The sequence below is a fragment of the Thalia democratica genome, chromosome 2 (genome assembly GCF_965202585.1).
Source record: "Thalia democratica chromosome 2, ktThaDemo2.hap1.1, whole genome shotgun sequence".
Lineage (NCBI taxonomy): Eukaryota > Metazoa > Chordata > Thaliacea > Salpida > Salpidae > Thalia > Thalia democratica.
In genome coordinates, this window is record NC_139166.1 from 75,909,399 (window position 1) to 75,931,354 (window position 21,956).

At 25.0% G+C, this 21,956-nt stretch overlaps 1 protein-coding gene across 1 annotated transcript; it reads left to right on the plus strand.

The window, feature by feature from the left end:
• The first annotated feature begins 7,664 nt into the window (after positions 1 to 7,664).
• LOC145828953 (uncharacterized) lies at positions 7,665 to 13,395 on the plus strand. The gene is made up of 6 exons (XM_082936697.1): positions 7,665 to 7,778; positions 8,063 to 8,271; positions 11,925 to 12,062; positions 12,309 to 12,541; positions 12,740 to 13,086; positions 13,234 to 13,395. The coding sequence occupies exons 1-6, from the start codon at positions 7,665 to 7,667 to the stop codon at positions 13,393 to 13,395; spliced, it is 1,203 nt and encodes a 400-aa protein (XP_082792823.1).
• The last annotated feature ends 8,561 nt before the right edge of the window (positions 13,396 to 21,956 follow it).

Consider the following 21,956-nt stretch of genomic DNA (forward strand, 5'->3'; position numbering starts at 1 on the left):
CCGAATGTTGTAAGTGTAGTTTTCTCAAACTAAGCTACATGATAACTGTCATTTTTAGTTTTTTAATCCTCAACTAACTAATGACCTTTATCACGAAATAGTGCCATAATTAAAAAAAACAATTTCACCTGTGTTTTTAATTCTTCGAAATCGTTGTTAGTATAAATTAGGTAAAAGGTTGGTTTAAATTATAAACTATTACAAGCTTTATATGTACTTCCAAGTAAAGAAGCTTAAGCTTATGTTTTTAAATTAGTTGCAGTTTGTAAAATTACTTTGCGGGGACTAAGAAGCTTAAAATATATACGTTTCTAGTTTTTATTTAAAAACTAACATTATATTCAGTAAAATTTTCTGTAGTTAATTCCCATCTCTGCATTGATTTACATGCTATAAATAGATATAAAAAACATCAAAGTTTACCAAAGTAAAGTTTTTAATCTTATACTTTAAATAACTTTATTTTTTTGCTAACATTTTTTCGATGTAAAGTAAAAACAAAGTTAACAAAGAGTTATGAAAATTACTACTTCAAATACGAACAATAAATTAAAGATGTGAACGTTTCAAACAACTTATTTTAAATTTAGTCACACTTTTTCAGTTTTTTTACTGAATATAACTAGTAAAAGCATTTAGGTAGCAAAATGCGTTAATGTAGTTTATTATGCAATGTAATATTTAGTTTTGTATTATTTTCGTACTACTTTTACTTCATACAACAATTTTGAGCGTTTCGATTAACTTTTTGCGAAATTTTTAAGTATTTATTACGTCACAGATGCAATCATGCGTATTCAGGGAGTCCACGTTTTTGTTGGTTGCAATGGTGGGTAATTACCTTGCATCTCATATGTTCGTTCTTGCCATCACCATCGACAGGTTCATCTACGTGGTAATCCCCCTTCGATACAGCAGGTTCGTTGCCATGACGTGATATATGACTATGAATATAAGGTTATTGCCATCACTATTTTTCAGTTAACCTTAGTTCACGGGTCAATATATAAATTTCCAATCTTATTGTAGTAATAAAAAAATGGTTTACTTAATACCTTATTCCACAGAGCTAAGAAAAAAAGTTTTCCAGAAGTTTTTGAGAACGAACTTAATGTTATAAAAGAAATGCTAATAAAAAACGGATAACCTAATCATTTATTTGATAGAGTTTTAAAACTGTACCTAATAGATTAAATTACACAAAGTCTTACGGTCCTGAGAAGTGTCCAGTTACTTTAATTTTGCCCTATGCAGGTGATAAATCGACTCAGATTGAAATAAATATAAGGAAGTTAACGGAAAAAGTGTATTGTGCTGCCAATCCTAGAGTTATTTTTACATTAAGTTCGGTTTTGAGTCCGAAAGGTAAAGACCTCATTTCTAGCAAGCATAAAACTGGATTACACGTTTGAATGCTGTTTTTCAAAAAGCTTTATCGGTCAAACCTCTAGGCACCTTGATATTAAAATTAAATAGCACATTCCAAAGTGTGTAAAGGTAATATTAGCAAACAACCAGAGAAAATTAGTACCTCAACTTCAAATGCAATGAAAATATCCTCAATATCAAAACATTTATTTAAAAATCCTAATTGTTCAAAAGTTTATAATGAAAATATATTTAGAATATTAATAAGTTGTAAAAATATTTATGACCTGATCAAAATTGAAGCCATATACATTCATTATAATAAAACAAAATTATGTAAGCAGAGAGTATTTTATTATTTGCTATCCTTGTTTAGTTAATTAGGGCTTTATGTTATGTTTAACTTGTTTATTTAAAATTTTGATTACTTTTTTGTTTTGTGTTTTGCTTGATTAACTAATTTCTGCTGCAATTATAAGGCTATATAAGTTAAATACCTTTTTTATTTTGTAACAATTAAAACACACTGAAGAAAATTGTTGAAATATATTTGTGTATAGTAAAAGACGTTGATAGTTTTTATAAAGTAAAATAGCAGGCTAATGTTTACTATTGTCTTTTGAAAAGTTTTAATTTTTTTAAATACAGTTTTAATATAAAAAATGTATTTGAAGTTCACTAAAATTATAAAGAGCAAAACATTTTTTATTTGTATTCTAACTTATTTATATATTTGGTTGTAAGAATAATTTGGCAAGTTCAAAGCTATAAGAACTAAGCTTAATTTTACGAATATTTTGAGTTAAGAATGCACGAAATCAATAAAAAATTGTTCATTAACACAAGAACATCATTGAAAAGTTCATTTGAGATTGTAACAAGTTACATCGAATTTAATTTAAATCGGATTATAAGTTCACAACACAAAGCTGCAAAATAACACTTTTTGATAAAATGTGTTTCTTCCTTTGATCGTGACTTGTTTGAACAGCTGTATACTCTAAAACTTTATTAAAATTCTGTTTAGATAAGTAATATTTAATATTTAAGATCAAATCACGTCATTTAAAGATTTCATAGAAACTTAAAAGTAACGAAATCACTTCTAATCGTTTTGTTTTTGATAGCATGTGATTTAATTGACAAAGAAACAAATTTTGTTAAGGTGTTTAAGTTTCCGTATTAACTTTTAACCGTGTAGGAAGAAAATTGCGCTTAGTTAATTTATTAATATTTAAATTGTCTTAGGTGCATTTGAAGAATATACAATTATTTTTTCCACTTATGAAAAATTTTGCTTCGAATATTTAAAGTATTAGTATTAATTGTCAATAAAACTACATGTTTAACTTATTGTAACATTTTATTGCATTAGTAATGTAATCTAAAGAGTGCAAAAACTTATATTCATTACTCGACTAACTCATAGTTAGCACAAAAAATTTAATCGTGTTAATCGGTTTTATAGCTTAATAAAGTTTTTTATTATACAAACGTAAGACTAATCATGGGATCAAAATATATAAAAGATGTTTATTATATTATTTAAGCTATCCTCCTTTACAATTGACAAATAATATTTATTTATATATATTTTTTTGATAGGTTGAAAAAATAGTCAAGACTTTCAACCAAAAAAGTTTTTTTTTGTTAGATCAAAATAAAAGCATAATATAAATTTTAAAATTTATTAAGTAAATATACTAAGTGTATTTAGTATTAAATAAAATTATAAAATCTGCTTTAACTGTTTCAATCATATTATTAAATAAAAAAAGAGTAATTAAACTATTAGCATAAAATACTGATAAAATTAAACGTAAAAATATTTCTGACTATTTAGTTTTTACTTTCTTTAAAGAAGTTAAAACCCAATTTTAAGTATTTTTATGTTTGCTTTAAGCCGTTTTTTTATAAGTTAAGTTCAAGTTAAATACTCTAAAAATGTTTTTATTGGTTAAAATATCTTTTTTTAAGTGTCAGGCATATACTATATTTCCAAAACTTTTTGAGTACATTTTTAATACAACGTTTTAAGTGAATATTTTACTTAGTTAATTTTCCTTTAATATTGTTTTATTTAATTTTAACCTTTGTTTTATTTGTTGAAACTAAAAATTAAAAATCAAAATAAACAATTTTTATTAACGCATCCTTAGAACAAACTTTTTGTGCTCTTATCTTTTTCTGTTTTAAAAACAATACAATTGTTCCAATATGAAAAAGCTATTTTATTTGTTTATGAAGTTACAATGTTTTATTTTGTGACATCACAGATTAATTTACAGGAGGCGCTGATCGTAAAATTGTGGTGAATCGATGGTCAGGTAAACAATTTCATCACCATGACTACCGAATTTCAGAAAATTCGAGAATTATTTTTTCTTTATTAAGATTTTCGAAAGTGTAAATATTTTATTAATTTAGTAGAAAATACTTTTAGTAATTTTTATGAGAAATGTTATTAATTAATGATTTTTTAAACTATTCTTAACCAACTTCCTAAATGTGATTAAAAAAAATTAGGTAATACTTTTTCGTTAAAAATATTTTCATTTAATTTATGACTGATGGTAAATTAATAAAAACTTTTTCAATGAAGACTGTTTTACTTTGACCATAAGATTTATACACATGATAAAATAAAATTTAAACTCTACTTTTTAGAATGTTCTTTATAAAAAATAAAGTAAGTTTTTTTTTAATGAAATGTGGTATTTTTTTAAAGTACAAAAACTAAAACTTTTAATTAAATTAAAACTTAAATCGCAATAAAATAACCTAATTTTTTTTATGTTTGTTTTATATCAATTGCCTTGAACAAATATTAAAAGATATTAACGATAAAAACGATTTTTTAAATAAAATATTTTAAAATTTAAACGATTTTTTTTTATAGTGTTCATTTTTTATTGTTATTTTTCACAGATATTTCTACAGAGAGTACTTTAGGTATAGTAAATTTTATTACTGTTTACTTCTTTTTGTTTACCTGAACCACTTAAATTTCTTAATATTATAAGAAGTTAGCTAAGTTTAGTAGGGTTGTTGAATTTTATTGAACTACACAACTACAAAGCTGAAAAAAAAACTTTAAAATAAAGTAAAAAGCAGCTACTTTCTCTAAATCAGACCGCCATGTTTTTTGAACCAGGATATTTACCTTTAATGAGATAAAATTGTTCTTTTTTTCTCTTAAACTCGTGTCGATCAAAACTTACGTTTTTCAGCTTAAAGCAGTCATTTCAATTGTGTTAAGCACTTGATAGTATCTTCTAAATTTCTTATGAATTTTGCATAATAAGAGGCAGAAATTTATGTTTGTTTAATGTACTTTACTGACTTTTTCTTTGTTAAACTTATCTTAACTTGAAATTTGCTAATTTTGAAAGGAAAGATCAAAGAAATGTTTTTGTTGAGTTATTAAAAGTTATCTTTAATCTGTCTAAAGTTTTAATATTTTTATGTATAAACATTTGAATCTTTTCTTAATTTTTGTTACATAATGAGCTTGATGTAGATGTTCAAGTTATATAATGTTGTTACACAAATAGTATGAAAAGTGAATATACGTTAAGTACAAAAATAACATATTTTTCACTTAAGTTGTGTTAAAGCATTAGTTTTAAACGAAAGTAGCATACTTTTGTATAATATGCAGAAACTTTATCGTTTTTCACTTATATTTGGGTAACGAAAGGTATTGAAAAATAAAATGTGTAACTGAGATTAAGTTAAGTGTAAAAAATAAAAACTAAAAAAGACATTAAAAAATTATAAATTTAGTCACATTAAAAAACAAGCTTAATTAAGAATAAATATAAAACTAATATAAATATTTTCGCAAGTAAAGAAAGTTTAAATTTTTTTTGTAGTAAAAAAGAACAAGTTACATGGATGAAATTTTTGTTTTGTGTAAGAAACTTACGTAAAAGTTTATGCTACAAAAGCTATTGATTTGCTGCAAATCTACATAAGAATGACATTGTGATCTGACATTGCAAAAGTATGTTAAACTTTCAATTGTTATTTTCTCACTTTAAATTCTAACTGATCGAAAAGCGTTTTTTTTTTTTGTTATCCTGACGTAAAAACGTTTCTTCTTAGTACTCAGTTTTCTGGAATATAATTGTAATTATCAGGTTTTTGTTTGAAGTTAACGGTTGTCAAAAGCCGTGCTAAATACAAAACTAATTTGGGTTTCCAGGAACATTGTAATATAACATTTTTATTTTGATTGATTAGATTTTACAAACACATAGTTGAGATTTTTTTTTGTTTTTTTAGGTTGGTTTTTAAGAGTTAAGTTGATTTTATAACATTCTTTTGATAAGCTAGTTTTGTATTATAAAATTTTGAAAAACATTTTGTACAAAGGTTTACAAACTAAGTTTGCCAAACTAGATTTTTTTTATATTCTCAAGCATTAAAGCTTCTAATATATCAAGATTTCAAATTTAAAATAGCTATAGTTAAGAAACAAAACACAATATACGTAATACTTATGTAACCTTTAACGCTTTTTAAAATAAAGTTTGCAAAATGTTTAAAGTTTTTGATTTTTTTATATAAAGTTATTTAAAATTGAACTTTTAACAAACATATATGTCATTTAAAATGCTTAAAAAAATTATTAAAAAAAAAGAGTAGTTATCTAGACGTTGATTTAAAATAACGTTGTGAATATTAGTACAAAAACGTGACTTGTATTTAAAATTTTATTAACGAAAACTGCATAACCATACATGTAGAAATTTGTGTTAATGTAGCTTAAATTACATAAAAATTTGTTCGAACCTTATTTTAACTATAAAAGATATATAATATTAAATAATTGGTGTTGGTTAATTTTGTTCTATAGCTTGTTATTTTAGTTGGAAAAAATATATTATGTGTTTTCAATTTTGCAATTATCTTTATTTTACCAAATTGTTTTATCTTCTTTTTTAAGAGTCATATAGAACTCAAAAGTTATTAATAAAAACTTGAATATCAAAATATTAAATTGCAGTCAGTCTTATTATATTTTTATTATAATTCTGAAGATAAAATTTTAAAAAAATAAGAATACTTTTATTACAACAGTCAACTAATCATAACATAATTTTAAACTAAGCTACTTATATTGATCATAAATCACTAAACGATAAAAACACAAAATTCTAAAATTGATATTTTCAATTACAGCTGATTTTTATATCAAATCTTTAAAATTTTAAACAGGAAACTGAAATCTGTTTAAAAGTAAAGTAATAGCAAAATCATTTTCTTTCGTCAAACTTGAGCAATTATGTTTTTTTTAAACTTACGGAACTGATAGAAATAACAATATTTATAAATGTATAATATTAATAAACATTAAATAATTATACATAAATCATAATACGATATGAAGCTTGATTCATAGTAGTTTTGGTTTTGAAAAGCTTTTAAATATTAGTCGTAAAGGTTGAATTTAAAAGTCAAAACGTTGCTTTGAAACGTCTCTTTTGTTTTTTATTAGTTAAGATGAGTTTAAGTTTCATTTTTGTTGTTCTTTACGTTAATAAATACATACAGATATTAGTGTGTTTAACATAGTTTCGTATACATTTATATTCATCAAAACAAAAACTGTTTACTTTTTATTTAAATCGTATCTATTCGACTAGTGAACATTACAAACGTACTAAAGGTTTCTGGTGATTAAATTTGTTTATAAGATCCGGTTAAAAAAAACTGAACATATAAAACTTAAAGTAGTAAAAATAACGAAAGTAAAGTTTAGAGTTTCCATCATTTAATTTTATACTTTTATCATTTCATTTAAAAATTCACTTAGGAACTTAAAAAAAACTGTGTTAATTTGAGAAAATTTTTTCACTTACAGTAATATTGAAAGTATGTAGAATTCTATTGTTTTTATTTAGTACAAACAAGTTTTGTATTCAAAACTTGCAACATCTTTATCCAAGTGTTTCAAAATTGAGTTCAATTATAAGTTAGTTCTCGATAAAAAGTCAATTAAATTTTTAGTACAGACAAGTTAAACACTTTAATATAATAAGTAATTGAAGAACATTAACTTAATGTTTACATGATACCATCAATTTTAACTATTAAAATAAATATGTTTATAAAATTTAATTTGTTTTTGTTTTGTAACTTAAGTTTACCTAAAATATGTTTATATGTTTATATGCTTATAAAATTTAATTTGTTTTTGTTTTGTAACTTAAGTTTACCTAAAATATATAATTTTTTTTCAAACTGAGCTAATCAAAAACATAACTTTTAGATTTTTTAACAAAATTATAATGAATATGCTAGTAGAAAGATTAAACGAATCTGTTGCAAAAGTTGATTATTTGAGCTACAATGCTTCATGGAAAAGACAACTTAATTGTTCTGAACCCTGCTCACAACAAATTGTTTGTTTAGTTAGATTATAACTCATGAAAACAAATATTTAAATCCTAAAAAATATTTTTAAACTAAGTATCATTAAACGTAGCTGTTATAGTTTGAAAAACAGTATTTCAAAAAACACTATAACTACGTGCATGCTACATTAATACAGAAATAGAACATAACTTATACTAGTAGGATTTTTAGGTTTATATTGAGCTATTTTTATGTCATACTGAATTGCTATTTTTTAGTTAAATAAACTTAATTTTTTGTTTACAATTACATATTTGTTAACCAATGACAGATAAATATTTCAACATCGATCACTTGTGTCGCCTGCCCCATTTTCCTGTTGAACGTGGCACTGATATGCGCCACCTTCCAATGGAACCACAGCAGGGAATGTAAGATGTTCTGGTTCCTGCAACATCTGGCCATAAGTGATGCCCTGATCGCGTTCGGGTTCATCTTTCACCACGGAAGGATCCTCACCCACTGTCCAAGGAGACACGAGTTTGTTTGATTCTGTTTTAATAACTTAAGTTTCAAAATTTTTTATCTGTTATTTGTATGTCAATAGAAATTTAATTGAAAATAAAAAGTTAAGTACTTATGTACTTTGCAAAACTTTTTTATTTTTTAACTAAACTACTTTATGTTTAAAACAAAAGCAAACTGAACTATACCATGTATTTAATTATATAAAGATAAGTAAATATATAAACACTTTATACTTTATTCATCACTTTAAAAAGTTCTACATTGTTATTATAATTACCTACAAAATTGTAAGAAATAGTATTTTTAATCTAAAATGACGCTTGTTTAGTTCGTAAGTAAAAGTTGAAAAAAGAATCAGTAAATTTATGTTACAAATTATTTAAATTATTTTTTTTTTAATTATTACAAATCATTAAAACTATTTTAAATTATAGGCTTATACTAAAACTGTTATTAAGTGCAAATTGTAAAAAAAAATCTCTATAATAATAAAGTAATTACTACTTAATTAAATTAAAAATTAACATATGCAGAAAACAAACGGTCTATAAGTTATACAAAAATATTATTTTAGCCTTTTGGAATTTAGTTTTACTTTAGCCGTAACTCAACACATGCTTTGTTTTTAAACCATGAACCAATCAATTTCCAAAAAAAGTATACAAAACTCATAATAATAAAAATTATTTCACTATATACATAATTATGTAAAGTGAAGTTTAAACTATTTTCATTAGCTTAATATAACAAAACAAGCCTAAAGCGTATTTTCAGTCTAAAAACTTGAAATCTTAGTAAACACGAACTGATATTTTAATTGGTGTATATACTGTTTATACACAAATACTTAATGATGTTTACCTATTTATGGAAATCACGAGAAAAGCCTAAATAATCTCATGTCAGTGTTTTTAACCATATTGTTTTTAAAGTGATTTTCATCTTTTTTAAGTTTAAAAAAAGCTGTTAGCACTATCAGCTTTTAATTATTTGCGAAATTATTTTTTTGACAAATGTCTTGTTTCCAAATCAGAATAAATATTTTAGAAGTATGTTTAGTAATTATATTTTATTTAAAAAAATTAAACAAACAGTTTAAAGTATATTTCGCTTTGGTCTGTATAGTTTGTATTGTTAAAGAAAAGACGACTGTTTTACCATAAATATTGTCAACGGTTTTTTCTTAGTTAATATTTGCGTTTTAAAACGGTAAAAGTGTGTAAAAACAATATTTTAAGTGTTTTTTAATAAAGCAAATTGCACAAGTTACTATAGGTTTTAGCTTAATAGATTACGCAAAAAAATGTTTTTTGTCCTATACTTGTTAAAGTAAAACTACTTGACATTGTTATTATTTTAAATATTTACTTTAATGTGTGTATAACGTAACAGAAAGGTCAAAACGTTTTTTTTATTCACTTAAACACTTTCACTTGTTTGTTTATCGTAAACTTTTGGCATACAGCCTTTATTTTATTACTTATTGTGTTTTATCTAAAAAGCTATAAAATTGATCTTAAGAAATGTCGAGTAATATTTGTACTGGTTTTGTAACACCACAAAAAATAAATCGTCCTATATTATGTTGCTTAAGCTTTATGAGATTTTTAAAATTGTGCGCAATAAATAATATAACTTTCCGCTAAAAGTTCGTTTTATTCAACTTAACTAATGCGATATACAATCCGTAAAATTTATTAAGCAATTATACTTCAATAAAAACTTAATGTTGAATGTCAACTACTTCAAAGCGCAATTACCACACTTGCGTTTGTTACGAGTTCATTTCTCGTGTTCACATAAAACACCACCTGCCCACAATAAGTATTACACGATGCCCATGTGGTATATATTCAATGTACATCCAGATATAAAGTGATTTTACATGACAAGTGAATATGATTAATTCAAATTGGTCATGTGATGGTTTCAACAAACAATGAACTTGAATTGTCCTCATAACTTATCACGATTTTGTAATTAGTAGAATATAATATCAGTTTTTACTAAAAGCGTTTTCGTTTTTATGCAAGATTAACCTTTAGATTTGTGTGTTTTTTAATGACAACTAGTATTTGTTTCTGATTTTGAATGAAATATCATATGACTTGGCTTTAATACAATACGTAATTTATAAATAATGTCGATTGGTAAACAAGTAATAAAGAAGGTTAATGATCTTTTTATAATTTTGTACAATGAATGGATAGTACAGCAAACAAAGCAGATTTCCTAGTGTATGACATTAAAAGGCTTTACACAGTTTAATATATAGTTTATTGAACCACAAAACAAAAACGCTAAATAAATTTGGTTTAAAGATCTTGTGTAAAAAAAAAAATTGATTATTGCGTTATTCACCACTTGGATACAGTCTAATGTCTTATCTAGGGCTACTAGTATAAAAATTATTTTTTTCTAAGTACACAATAACTACATTACTAAAATAGTTTGTTCAATGATATTGTAGTTTAGTTTATCAAAACTTAAGTCAATTAGTTTTATTTTTGATTAATTTTTATCTAACTGGTTTACCTAACAACACATACTTAGATAAAAGAATTATTTTTAAAAAGTACAGCTATACTAATATATCAAAATAAATCTTTAAGTATTTTAAAGTTAAACTTTAAAAATTAGTTTTTACTCAGTCATATATTTTTGTTCAGTATAAGTTTTAGTTTCACTATTACCAGTTCGATATATAACTAAAAAGTTGTTTATGTATTCTTTATAGTTTTAAAGTAGCTTCCAAATTGTGATTGTTAGTGTAAGTTTTTTACTAAGTTAGATTTGATTTTAAAAATAAAAATATTTCCTAGATATATAAAGCAGTATTTTTTAATTTGAACAGAATTATTAATCATTGATAAAAATTGTTTTTTTTAAATATGTTTAATGTGTTTTAATCTTTAAACAAGAAACGTACAAATCTAAAAATACTCAACTGTTTTTTAAAACATAATAAAAAGTCATGTTACTGTAATGTATCAATTTAGTGTTAATACCCTCTAATGTTTTTTGGAGTAGTTTTCTCAAACTAAACTACGTAATAACTGTCATTTTCGGTATTTAAGCCTCAACGTACTAGAAACCTTTATCACGAACAGTGCCTTAATTAAAACACATTTTCACCTTTGTTTTAATTCTTGGAAATCCTTGTGGGTATAAATTAGTTATTTAAAAATAACAAATCATTACAAACTTTATGTGTATTTCCAAGAAAAGAAGCTTAAGCTTATGTTTTTAAATTAGTTGTAGTTTGTAAAATAACTTTGCGGGGATTAAGTAGCTTAAAATAGTTACAAGTTCTAGTTTTTGTTAAATAAATTGACATAATTTATTTTTCAGTTCTGTATTGAGGTACACACTATAACTAGGTATAAAAAAATCAAAGTTTAATTTAAAACAGCGTATAGAAGCTTTAATTTGAAACAGCTTTCTACTCATTCTTACAATTTTCGGAGTTGGTACAAACAAAACTTACAGCCACTTAAAAGATTACTGCTTTAAATATAAACTATGCATGAAATAGTTTAAAATATTTTCACACTTTTTGATTTATTTTTCACGTAATATAGCTCCTTAATAAGTCATATCAAAGGGCAATCAGACATTAATATATTATTTCGTCATTTTATCATGCAACTAATTATTACGTACAGATGCAATCATGCGTACTTCAGGGAGTCCATGTTTTTGTTAGTTGTAATGGTGGGGAATTACCTTGCATCTCACATGTTCGTTCTTGCCATCACCGTCGACAGGTTCATTTCCGTGGTAATCCCCCTTCGGTATAGCAGGTTCGTTGCTATGCAAAATAGAAAGCTTTTTTAAGTCAAATAGTAAACTATGTTGGTTTAGTCAAAATCGGCGATATTATCTTTTTGGAAAGATTTTGGCTATAAGAAGGCGATATCTAACAAAAAAGGGGTTTTAAGTTAATATCCGTAAAGTGGAAAATATAAAATGGAGTTTGAATATGAATTATATATTTATCAACATGATTAATTTACCATAACCCATTTAAATTACTTATATCATCCCAGATTTGCGAGGACTCGAGTTATACGGATAGTTGCTGCCACCATGTGGTCGATTTCGCTCGGTTTTCCCGCCGTTTCCTCCATACCGTTAGTATTTCACAACAATCGCAACAAAGTGTACACCGTAATAACGATGACGTCAGCAATTATTTCATTGCTGATATCGTCAGCAGTCGTCTTGCTTAATATTTGGATTGTTAAGAAAGCGTGGTCGACTTTATTCATAAGTAACTCTTGTAAGTTTTAATTAGTAAAATCTCTAAAAATAAAATATTTATGAATAAAATATGATTGATTAATTTTTTATCATAAAGATACTTTAAATCAACTTTTGTTTTTTGTTCATGATATTTATTTATTTACAAACAACGTTTCAAAAACAAATATCAAAAAAAAAATATTAAATTTTGGTTAAAGTTTTAAATTCTTTTTAGCTTCTAAGAAACCTCGCCAAGCTTCAGCAGTGACGTTATCAAACGTAAATACTGTCAGCAATCTTAAAAAAACAACAACTAAAACATCGTCAGTTGATATTGATGACGTCAAAATAAAACGAAGTCTGCCAATGATCACATCATCATCTGAATCTCGTAGAAACTCCAATCAGCAACGGAAATCTTCAAAAGAAGTTTCAAAGACGGGAAATTCCCGAAAACTGCCGCTAACTTTACTGTTGTTTGTCGTTTCCTTTGTGGTTAGTTCGGCTCCATGGACACTGACTCTCGTGTCCTGCTCGTTAAGTGGAACCTGCGCTTTGAAAAAAGATGGTGACTACACACAGGTAAGTTATCAAATAATACTTCATAGTCTAAACTTATAGTCTTTAAAAATAAATTTACTTTGAAATTAGATGAAAGTTTTGAATTAAATCAAGTTTTATAACAGTAATAACTGATTTAGATTTAGATTTAGATAACTGATTTTCTAGGTAATACAGTTGGGTCACGCGTTTCTCATTCCAATTATCTACGGAATCAGAGTCGGTCAAGTAAAGAAGCGCGTCATAATTTTTTGGAAGAAAACTTTCCGGATCACCAGCGGAAACACTCGTGACGTCATCACTGATTTCCAGCCGAGCGGAAGCAGATGATTTTGTTGTATCTGTTAAATTATATCTGATGAAAAAAATTATAAACTGTTATACTGCCATTCTTTACCTCAATTACGTTCTCACTGCTTTTAATTTTCATTAGAATTACCAACCATTTTGCTCAATTTACCTTTCATATATAATTTTTAAAATCTAATTTCAATGAAAAATATTAAAACATAGTATACTGTATCTAAAATTAAGGTTGTTATAAACTAATTGAATGTTTACATGATCTACAAGTTTGTGTTAGTTACTTTTAATAAACTTTTGCAATTACATACAAAGCTGTTTTACAGTAAAGATATACGATTGTAATGATTTAATACTATTTCCTCAAGATTTTTCAATACCTAAAATTATGTTACGCTGCTACAACTTACAAGTTTTGTACAGTGTCGCAAGTTACTATATGACAACCAGCTAAAACTGATGTTTTTGTCCAAAAGAGTAGTAATATATTTATTTGATATGTATTACTCTACAAGAGGCCATCTTTATAAAAATTTGTTTTTATATTTCATATGAATTATCATAGAAGTGTTTAGGCATTAGTTTAACACGAAGTTAGACATCTAAATCTTTGATAGAATTATAAGTATAAGTCATGAGACATTTGAAGTTCAAACTCATTATTAGTGCTAATCAGGGGCGTCGCGTTGGGTAGAACGCTGGAGCTGTAGGTCCACAAAAAAACTGAAAAGTTATATATAAAAAAACTATTTCAAAGTTTAAGCCTTAAAACATCCCGTTTTAAATGGGCCCCTGTTTCAGCTGTACAACCCCAAACTACGTCAAAGTAACTTTATTTTAAAGCTTAGGAACTGAGCTTTAAAATGATAAAAAAAAAATTATATTACCTTAAAAAAAAGGAATTTATGTCATCATGAAGTTGTAAAAAATACAGCCAAATGTGCACATGGACGTCGATAAATTCCCTGCTAAATTATTTTTTTCAAATTTTTGTATTTAATGTTCAAAATGTTCATAAAATTGAAGCTGCAAGCTCAATCTGTGTCAGGTGCATCTTAAATGTTTATAAATTTTCTATACAAAAAAATTTGAAGAGTTGAATTCTGGAGCTGCATGAGCTTGCAGCTCCATGTGAATTAAACCATGATCGTTGTTGAACATTAATTACAACGCTAGAACAATAAACAAGTTGAACTCGAACAGAAGAAACTCGAGGAGGAAATACTCAAGCAGAGAAAATTTGAGCAGGAGCAACTCGAGCAGGGGCAACTCGAGCAAGGAAAATTCGAGCAGGTGCAACTCAAGCAGGAACAAATCGATCAGGAAAAACTCGAGCAGGAGAAACTCGAGCAAGAAATACTCAAGCAGGGGCAACCTCATTTTTTTAAAGTTACTTGCATGTATTTCTTCGTTTTTTATTAGTAGTTAGTAAAGTCATAAGTTTAAGCTAGTAAATGATAATGTCGTTGTATGTTATGTTATATCACTTATTTTATTTTTATAAATTGGTATACTGCCATTATTTACCTCAATCATATTTTCACTGCTTTCTATTCTCATTAAAATTACTAACTAGTTTGTTCTGTTGTACGTTGATCTTCTTAAACCTAACTTTAATGAAAACGTTTAGTATATAATGGAGTATTTTAAATAAGAGCTATACTGAATTAATTTAACTGCTTATATAAACTACAATTTTTTTTTATAATTACATTTAATAGTTTGCACAATTTTTTTGCAAAAGTATACAATGTTTTCTAAAGCAAAAATAGATAGTTTTATTAAATTACTGTGGTTACCTTAAGGTATTTTAATACTTCATCGTTATGTTGTTATATCTTAATATTTTTGTGTGCTTCACAGAGTAACTTTTTCATAACTAGTTAAAACTAATTCTTAAATGTTTCTGTATAACAGGCTAATAATACTTTGCAAGAGATCTTTTAATTTTTTTTTTTTAAACTGCACAGGAAATATCATAGAACAAGAGTTAGGCTTCAGTATTACATAAAAATAGACATAAAAATCTTGAAAGCGTTCTAAGCTTGTTTAAACGTTCAAAACTGTAAAATATTATGAGGCTCAATCTCACAAAATCTAATTTTAATTATACAAAATTTTGAATAAAATATGTTCATTAAGACAAAAACAACAATATAAAGTTCATTTGAGACTAGAACCATTTACATCATGTTTAATTTAAATCGAATGTTTAATTCATAACACAAAGTTACAACATAACACTTTTTAATGTAACTGATTTTGTTTTTCATTACTTGTTCAAAAAGGTGTACAATATTTCCAGTACTTAATTAATATTTGTTAAAACTTTTAGTTTTAGTTAAAAACGCTTTTAGTTAAAAACGCTTTTAAGATCTAATTACGTGACAAAATTATTTTCAAGGAAGCGTAATAGTTTCGTAAATATTTTTAGTGATGTTATAGTTTAATTAAGGTGTCTTATTTCTAAATGTCACAATGTTTTATGTGTAAACTTGCTTTTAATGTTATATCAAATAGTTTTCTCGAATAACTTTAACAAATAGAAAGAAAAATATCGAGAATAAAAAGATAAACAATTAAATCTAATTCAAATGACACATCAGTGAATAAGTATAAGAGCCAACATTTGATCATAATACTTTTCCTTTTTGTCAACTTAAGCATGTCGCACGGCACATGTAAGTCCATTTTTATTTTATCGAAGTGTGATAACGAAGACTTTGTGTTGTTTAACACTACTATATGTGTGCAACTAAAGTACTATAATACATAAAACTCATACAAATCATTGCTTTTATCGTCTTTTATAAAAAAATAAATTAAAAAACGTTACAACCCAATTTTCAAAGTCATGAAGCTTTTTTTAACTTTTACATTTTATATAAATTTATTTGATATTATTGTAACTGTTATATTTTTTTAGTATTAGATGACTTTACATAAATCTTTAATAGCAAGTACAATTAAGTATTACATGCTAGAACAAATTAAAAATGTTTAACTAAAAAATATTGCTTATCTATTTTTCCTTGTAATGTAAAAAAGTTTTAGTCGAATTTATCAAATATAAGCGTTAATACAAGTAAGTTTAAACAACATAAATTGAGCATTTGAACAAAACCAATAGTAAATGAAAATTAAAAGCTTTTATCTAAAGATTTTTCTCTATGTAGCTTGAAAGTTTCAATTATTTTCATTATTATAATTATTTAAAATAAAATAAATTTTTTACTTACTCAAAACATTATAACTTTTAAAGTACTAAATTTTAAGTATAGCATGTAAAAATTAAGATTTCAGTCAACATTTGTTCGACAAATCTTTAAAATATTTTAATATTTTTATACTACGTTCAGCCAAAAATTTATTTTTATCTACAGATCATGGCATGCTGACTAAAAAATGTTTCGTATTTTTATCTTGAATCATTTTCTAAAACTGAAAAAATATTGTTTACAAAAAACATTTAGCAGGTATTTAGTCAATTCTAAAACTACTTATAAAGTTATAGTATATTAAAAACGTAAAAAAAGTCTTGTCCTGGACAAGACGTTAAAAGGTATCCGTGGTGTGCGAATCGATAACCGAAAGGTTCTTCGTGCACCAGGTCTTACGGCTAAATATTTTGAGAGTGTTTTTGCCGTTCAATAAGCTATAAAAGTAAATAAAGTTATTTTACTAAGTTAACTTTTAAACATTAAGTATTATACTACATTGAAACTATAAACAGGTTATAGAACTGTTAGTACAGTAACAATGTTGGTAATTTAGTTAATTTAAACTTCGTATTTTTTTTTACAAGAACTTAAATAAAACTTTAAATATCTAAACACTTCTCTTGAAATGTATATTCTATAAAAAAAAATAATTCAGAGAATAAATGGTAGAAATCTATATATAAATACTTATAACGATCACATCACAAGTATAGCATGACAGTTTTATAAATTTACTATTATTTATATAAAGTTACAAAAGTTAATCTACTTTTAAAAGCAGTAAATAATTTATTAGAAAACATGGTAAAAAATATATGTTTCACTTAGAATTTAAGTTTATTAACATTGCAAACATAAAAATGGTTTTGAATAAGGTCAAAAATTAGTTATTAAAATAAGGTAAACAAAGTTAGAACCTTTAGCTTTATTGTTTGAAATAAGTTATTGTAAACCATATTTACTGGCTTTGTGCTTCTATAATTAAATTTAAACAGCAAAAAAAAACTTTGTAGAAAAAATCAATAAACAAAAACGATAAAAACAAGACTTAAATTTTACACTTTAATCATGACCCAAAACATTTTTTAGTAACAAAAGAATTAGAAAAAAAAAATTGGTGAGAAACATAATCAGAAAAAAAATATTGACCTTTATTTGACCTTAAAAAATAGCCAAACTGACTACTTCATAAATTTTTAATTTCTTCATAACCTTTACATGTTTTATTTGTAAAAACTATGTGTAATTTTGTTTAAAGTTTAACTGTGTTAAAACAGTGAAACAACTTTGTGTATAATCATGCAATTTTTCCTTGTTTACAAGTTATAATTAGATATAAGCGTAGAATGCAGATGAGTAATCAAATTTGAACTTAAAATAGAACAATCGTCGAATTTTGTACACGAAAACAAGCAATTAAAATGTTTATAGAGTTGCGTAACTACTATAGTTTGTTTATATAAAACACTTTAAAATAAAGGTTTTTTTCTAATTTTTTAAAATTACTTATTTCTAAAGTATTTTTAGATGATAAAACGATAGAAATCGTTTCGTTTACTACGAATCAAAAGTCATGAATAGTTTTTATTTGAAATTAAAACAACACATTTTAGTTTGGTGCTATTAAACTTGTTTAATTGTTTAAATCCTGTACATACAAAAACATATTTCTTTAAAACTACGACACTTTATATTCAAAAAACTAATGTACTAAAATTTAAAATAAAAAAAAATTTCTGTTCTAATCAATTTGTTTTAGAAATATAACGTTACTATATGATTTTTTTAAACTAAAAAATTAGTTTAGTATTTTGAATACAGTATTACAAAAGTAAACAATAATTGTTAGCAAAAATAAATGAAACAAAACATGTTTAGTACATACTTAGAAAAATTTATGCTTCAAAAACAATAAGATATATTAATAACTGCATTTAATAACGTAGCAGATCTACTGTAATGTGATAACAGAACTGTACCTGCATAAAATTATATAGTATGTTTTACACCAACACTATTAACCATAATAAATAAATAATAATAATATTAACCTAACTAATACTGATACTAAATATATTTACTAAAGTATATTAACCTGATGAATATTAAGTTTTACTACACTTAAGGCTACTATATATAAAACTAGGTATTACATGAATAAACATGTTGTATCAAAGAACAATTGCAACCACTAATACATATAAATAACCTTCATTGTTTAGCAATTACTTAAATGGTATTGAAAACCTTGAAACACTTTTGATTCTCAGAAAAGTATATTCAAGAATCTATAATACAATATTACTTTTAACTACTTAGAATTTAAATCAAAAAACTGCTTAAACAAAAATTAAGCATTAAAAAAACGTATACATGTTAGCAGTAGCAAGGTAGTCTAAAATGTATGCCTGCTTCAACTAATGAGAGTTTATATATGGCTGTAATATGGGAATGCAAACTTGCATCAGTAAACTCGTGACTGCTCTATATTTTCTCCTTATTTAAACTCTTACAAACTTGCAACAATACTTTCATCCGTTTCTTTCTGGGATTTCCTCTTCAACTTAAAACGGTTTCAAATACAACTTGATGCAAAACCAATGCAAAACTAAAAGTTTTTTTTTATAAGCTGTTAGTTGTCACTGTCTAGCTCATAAAACAAATTATAAATTTCGAAAGGAATTATTTTTTAAACCTTTTAACACCAGTTATTTATCCTAAACAACATTGCTGTTTCCTTTCATAAAATATCAATTAAGTAAAGCAATGTAACCGTATTACTGTCTTTAAAAGTATTATTAAATATTTTTAAGAAAAAAACTAACCTAAAACTTTAGAAATAAAATTTGAAATAAGCTATTAGTTACAGGAAGTTGTTCAACAATTTTACATATTTAAAACCTATTTTCAAAAATTTTTAAGTTCCAGCTCCTAATTCAAACATATCAAAAGTAAAAATGTATTTATAAATTATTTCTAAAAGCAATTTAATTCTCAACAGCATTGAATATGTTTATTTAATAAACGAAAGATCTTTGTATCTGATGGTTTTTATTTTTGTAAAATAATTGAGACAGTTTTTTAATATCATAAAAAGTTTTTAGTAAGTATGACGTAAACCAGGGGTCGGCAAGCTGGAGGTAATCAGGGGCGATATTTTTAATTCAAATATGTTTAGGGGCCGCAGTTTTAATTTTAGTCAGACATATAACATTATTTAGTTTTAATCAGTCTAATACTTGAGTCTAAGTTATATATGCATATAGGGCTTAGTATCAAAAGATAAAATTGCTATTTTTGTCTTAATGACCTTACTATCTGTCTAAATGATTATTAGTTTCATATCTAGTAATTTAACTACTTAACTATCACCCACTAGCACGAAACAGACAAGCTTAGATTTTAATTTTAAGTAATTTTTTTCAATTGTCTCTATCAATCTCTTTTTATAACTTAAATATACTTGTTACTTAATGTTTAAAAACTTAGTAAAACTTTAGTCTTTCAAATAAAAAAACTAAAATAAATAAACAAAAAAAAACACTTCTATTATAAAAATACAGGTACTTCAAAAATTAATGTTTAAACCTTCCAAAAAACTGTTTATTTTAATAATAGGGCCACATTTTGAGACAAGAAATTTAACCTAAGTAATCTAACTTGAGTACTTTAAAGTTCATAATGGCTAATTAAAATGAATAATACTATTAAGTATTAATACCATTACTACTTCTGTGGTTACATAATTACTTAACTACTTGTCTAGAAGATTTAAAAGAATTTAAACTTTGTTAATTTGTGGCTATTATCTAAACTAGTTTTAGATTTGAAATATAAAAGTTTTAAGCTTAATAAAAAATATAAAATAAAATAGTTTGAAGTATACTAGCTCTTTAACAATGTTAAACTCTCCTAAGTTTTTGACAACCCTATGTAGTATAAAACTAGTAAAAAACGTAATAATATAATGAAACAAACAATAAACAAAGTTGATTTATAATGAAATAATTAAATTTTACAGAACCAAATAGTAAAAAAAAATTACTCCAATAAATAAGCAATAAGCTGTAAATAAGCTATAAAATAAACTAATAAAAAAAAACTAATAACTTATAAAAGTACGTGAAAAGCAAAAAAAGTATTTAAAGCTTTAACAACCCTAACCTAAATAGTTGACAACCATATGAAGTATAGAGAGAACTAGTACACAAAAATATTAATAAATTACAATACACAATTTAATAAAGTTTAGTAAGAATCTTACTAAGAAGTTTACTAACAATCTATTAAATAATTTTTTAAGAATGAAAATGTGAAGTTCTAGTTTAATGTCTAAAGTAATAGTTAAGTCGCAGGTCTAAGTTAGCAAAAGTGTATGAACTTAGGAATGAAGTTGCATCATTTCTAAGAAGTAAAAACATAGAACAATAACTGTCTTTGATGAAGGAAATTGGGTTTCTAGTCTAATTTAGCCCAATTTTAGTTTCTTTTAGTAGATTTAACAAACTAATTTTGCAACTGCAAGGGAAACAACAACATGAGATGTGGAGCCAAATTTCTGCGTTTCAAAAAAAGGTACGATTGCGGGAACGTCGAATGTCAAAAAGTTCACTTCTTAACTCTTAAGGCCATAAATCCGACAAATAATTTTCATTCTTTATCAGTATTTTATCAAGGTTTTACAGTTAATTCTGTGAATAAAAAATATTAAAAAATAAAATTAATAGATTAAAATTTTGTTTTGTAACTGTAGCAGTCTTTTTGATGGCTTATTTAATTCTGTTCAGAAATGAATTTTTATCTAGCTATCAGCCTATAATAATTTAACAGAGGAAAATAGTGAAAAGTTAAAAGCTATGATTAAGCTATCAAAATAAACAACACTTATTAAATTTCAAAATATTTTGAATTGATAAAAAACAAGAATAGTTTAAATTTCCTTTATATAATTTTTTAACAATAATAATTCATTTTCTAATTATAAAATTTGAAGTCATATCAAAAAGAGACCTCAAACCTATACTTTTTTAAAGCCAAAATATTCTTTTTTTGAAATAAAAGATTATCAATAATGTTTTGATTATACAGATTAAACAAGTAATAACAAAATTCTGTCAAATAAATATCTTTTAAATATTTAAATCACTATCCTATAAAACTTTTTTTGTGCTGTAAACCGACAAATATAAACTACAAAATTAACCAGGTCAAAACAAAACTGTTATTAACTTTAAAATATAAACCACTTAATGAACACAGTAGACTTCCGCTTGAGTCATGAGAACAAGACCAAAATGTGCGAACTCAAGAAATCATGATAATGTTTTTTACAAAATAACAAATTTCAATGTGGTATAATGAAATATA

Excerpts from the sequence above, each read along its gene's own strand:
- LOC145828953 (XM_082936697.1), top strand. The coding sequence starts at position 7,665 with ATGAATATGCTAGTAGAAAGATTAAACGAATCTGTTGCAAAAGTTGAT. Across the intron at positions 8,272-11,924 it reads CACTGTCCAAGGAGACACGA|ATGCAATCATGCGTACTTCA; the intron begins GTTTGTTTGATT and ends TATTACGTACAG. Across the intron at positions 12,542-12,739 it reads TTTATTCATAAGTAACTCTT|CTTCTAAGAAACCTCGCCAA; the intron begins GTAAGTTTTAAT and ends AATTCTTTTTAG.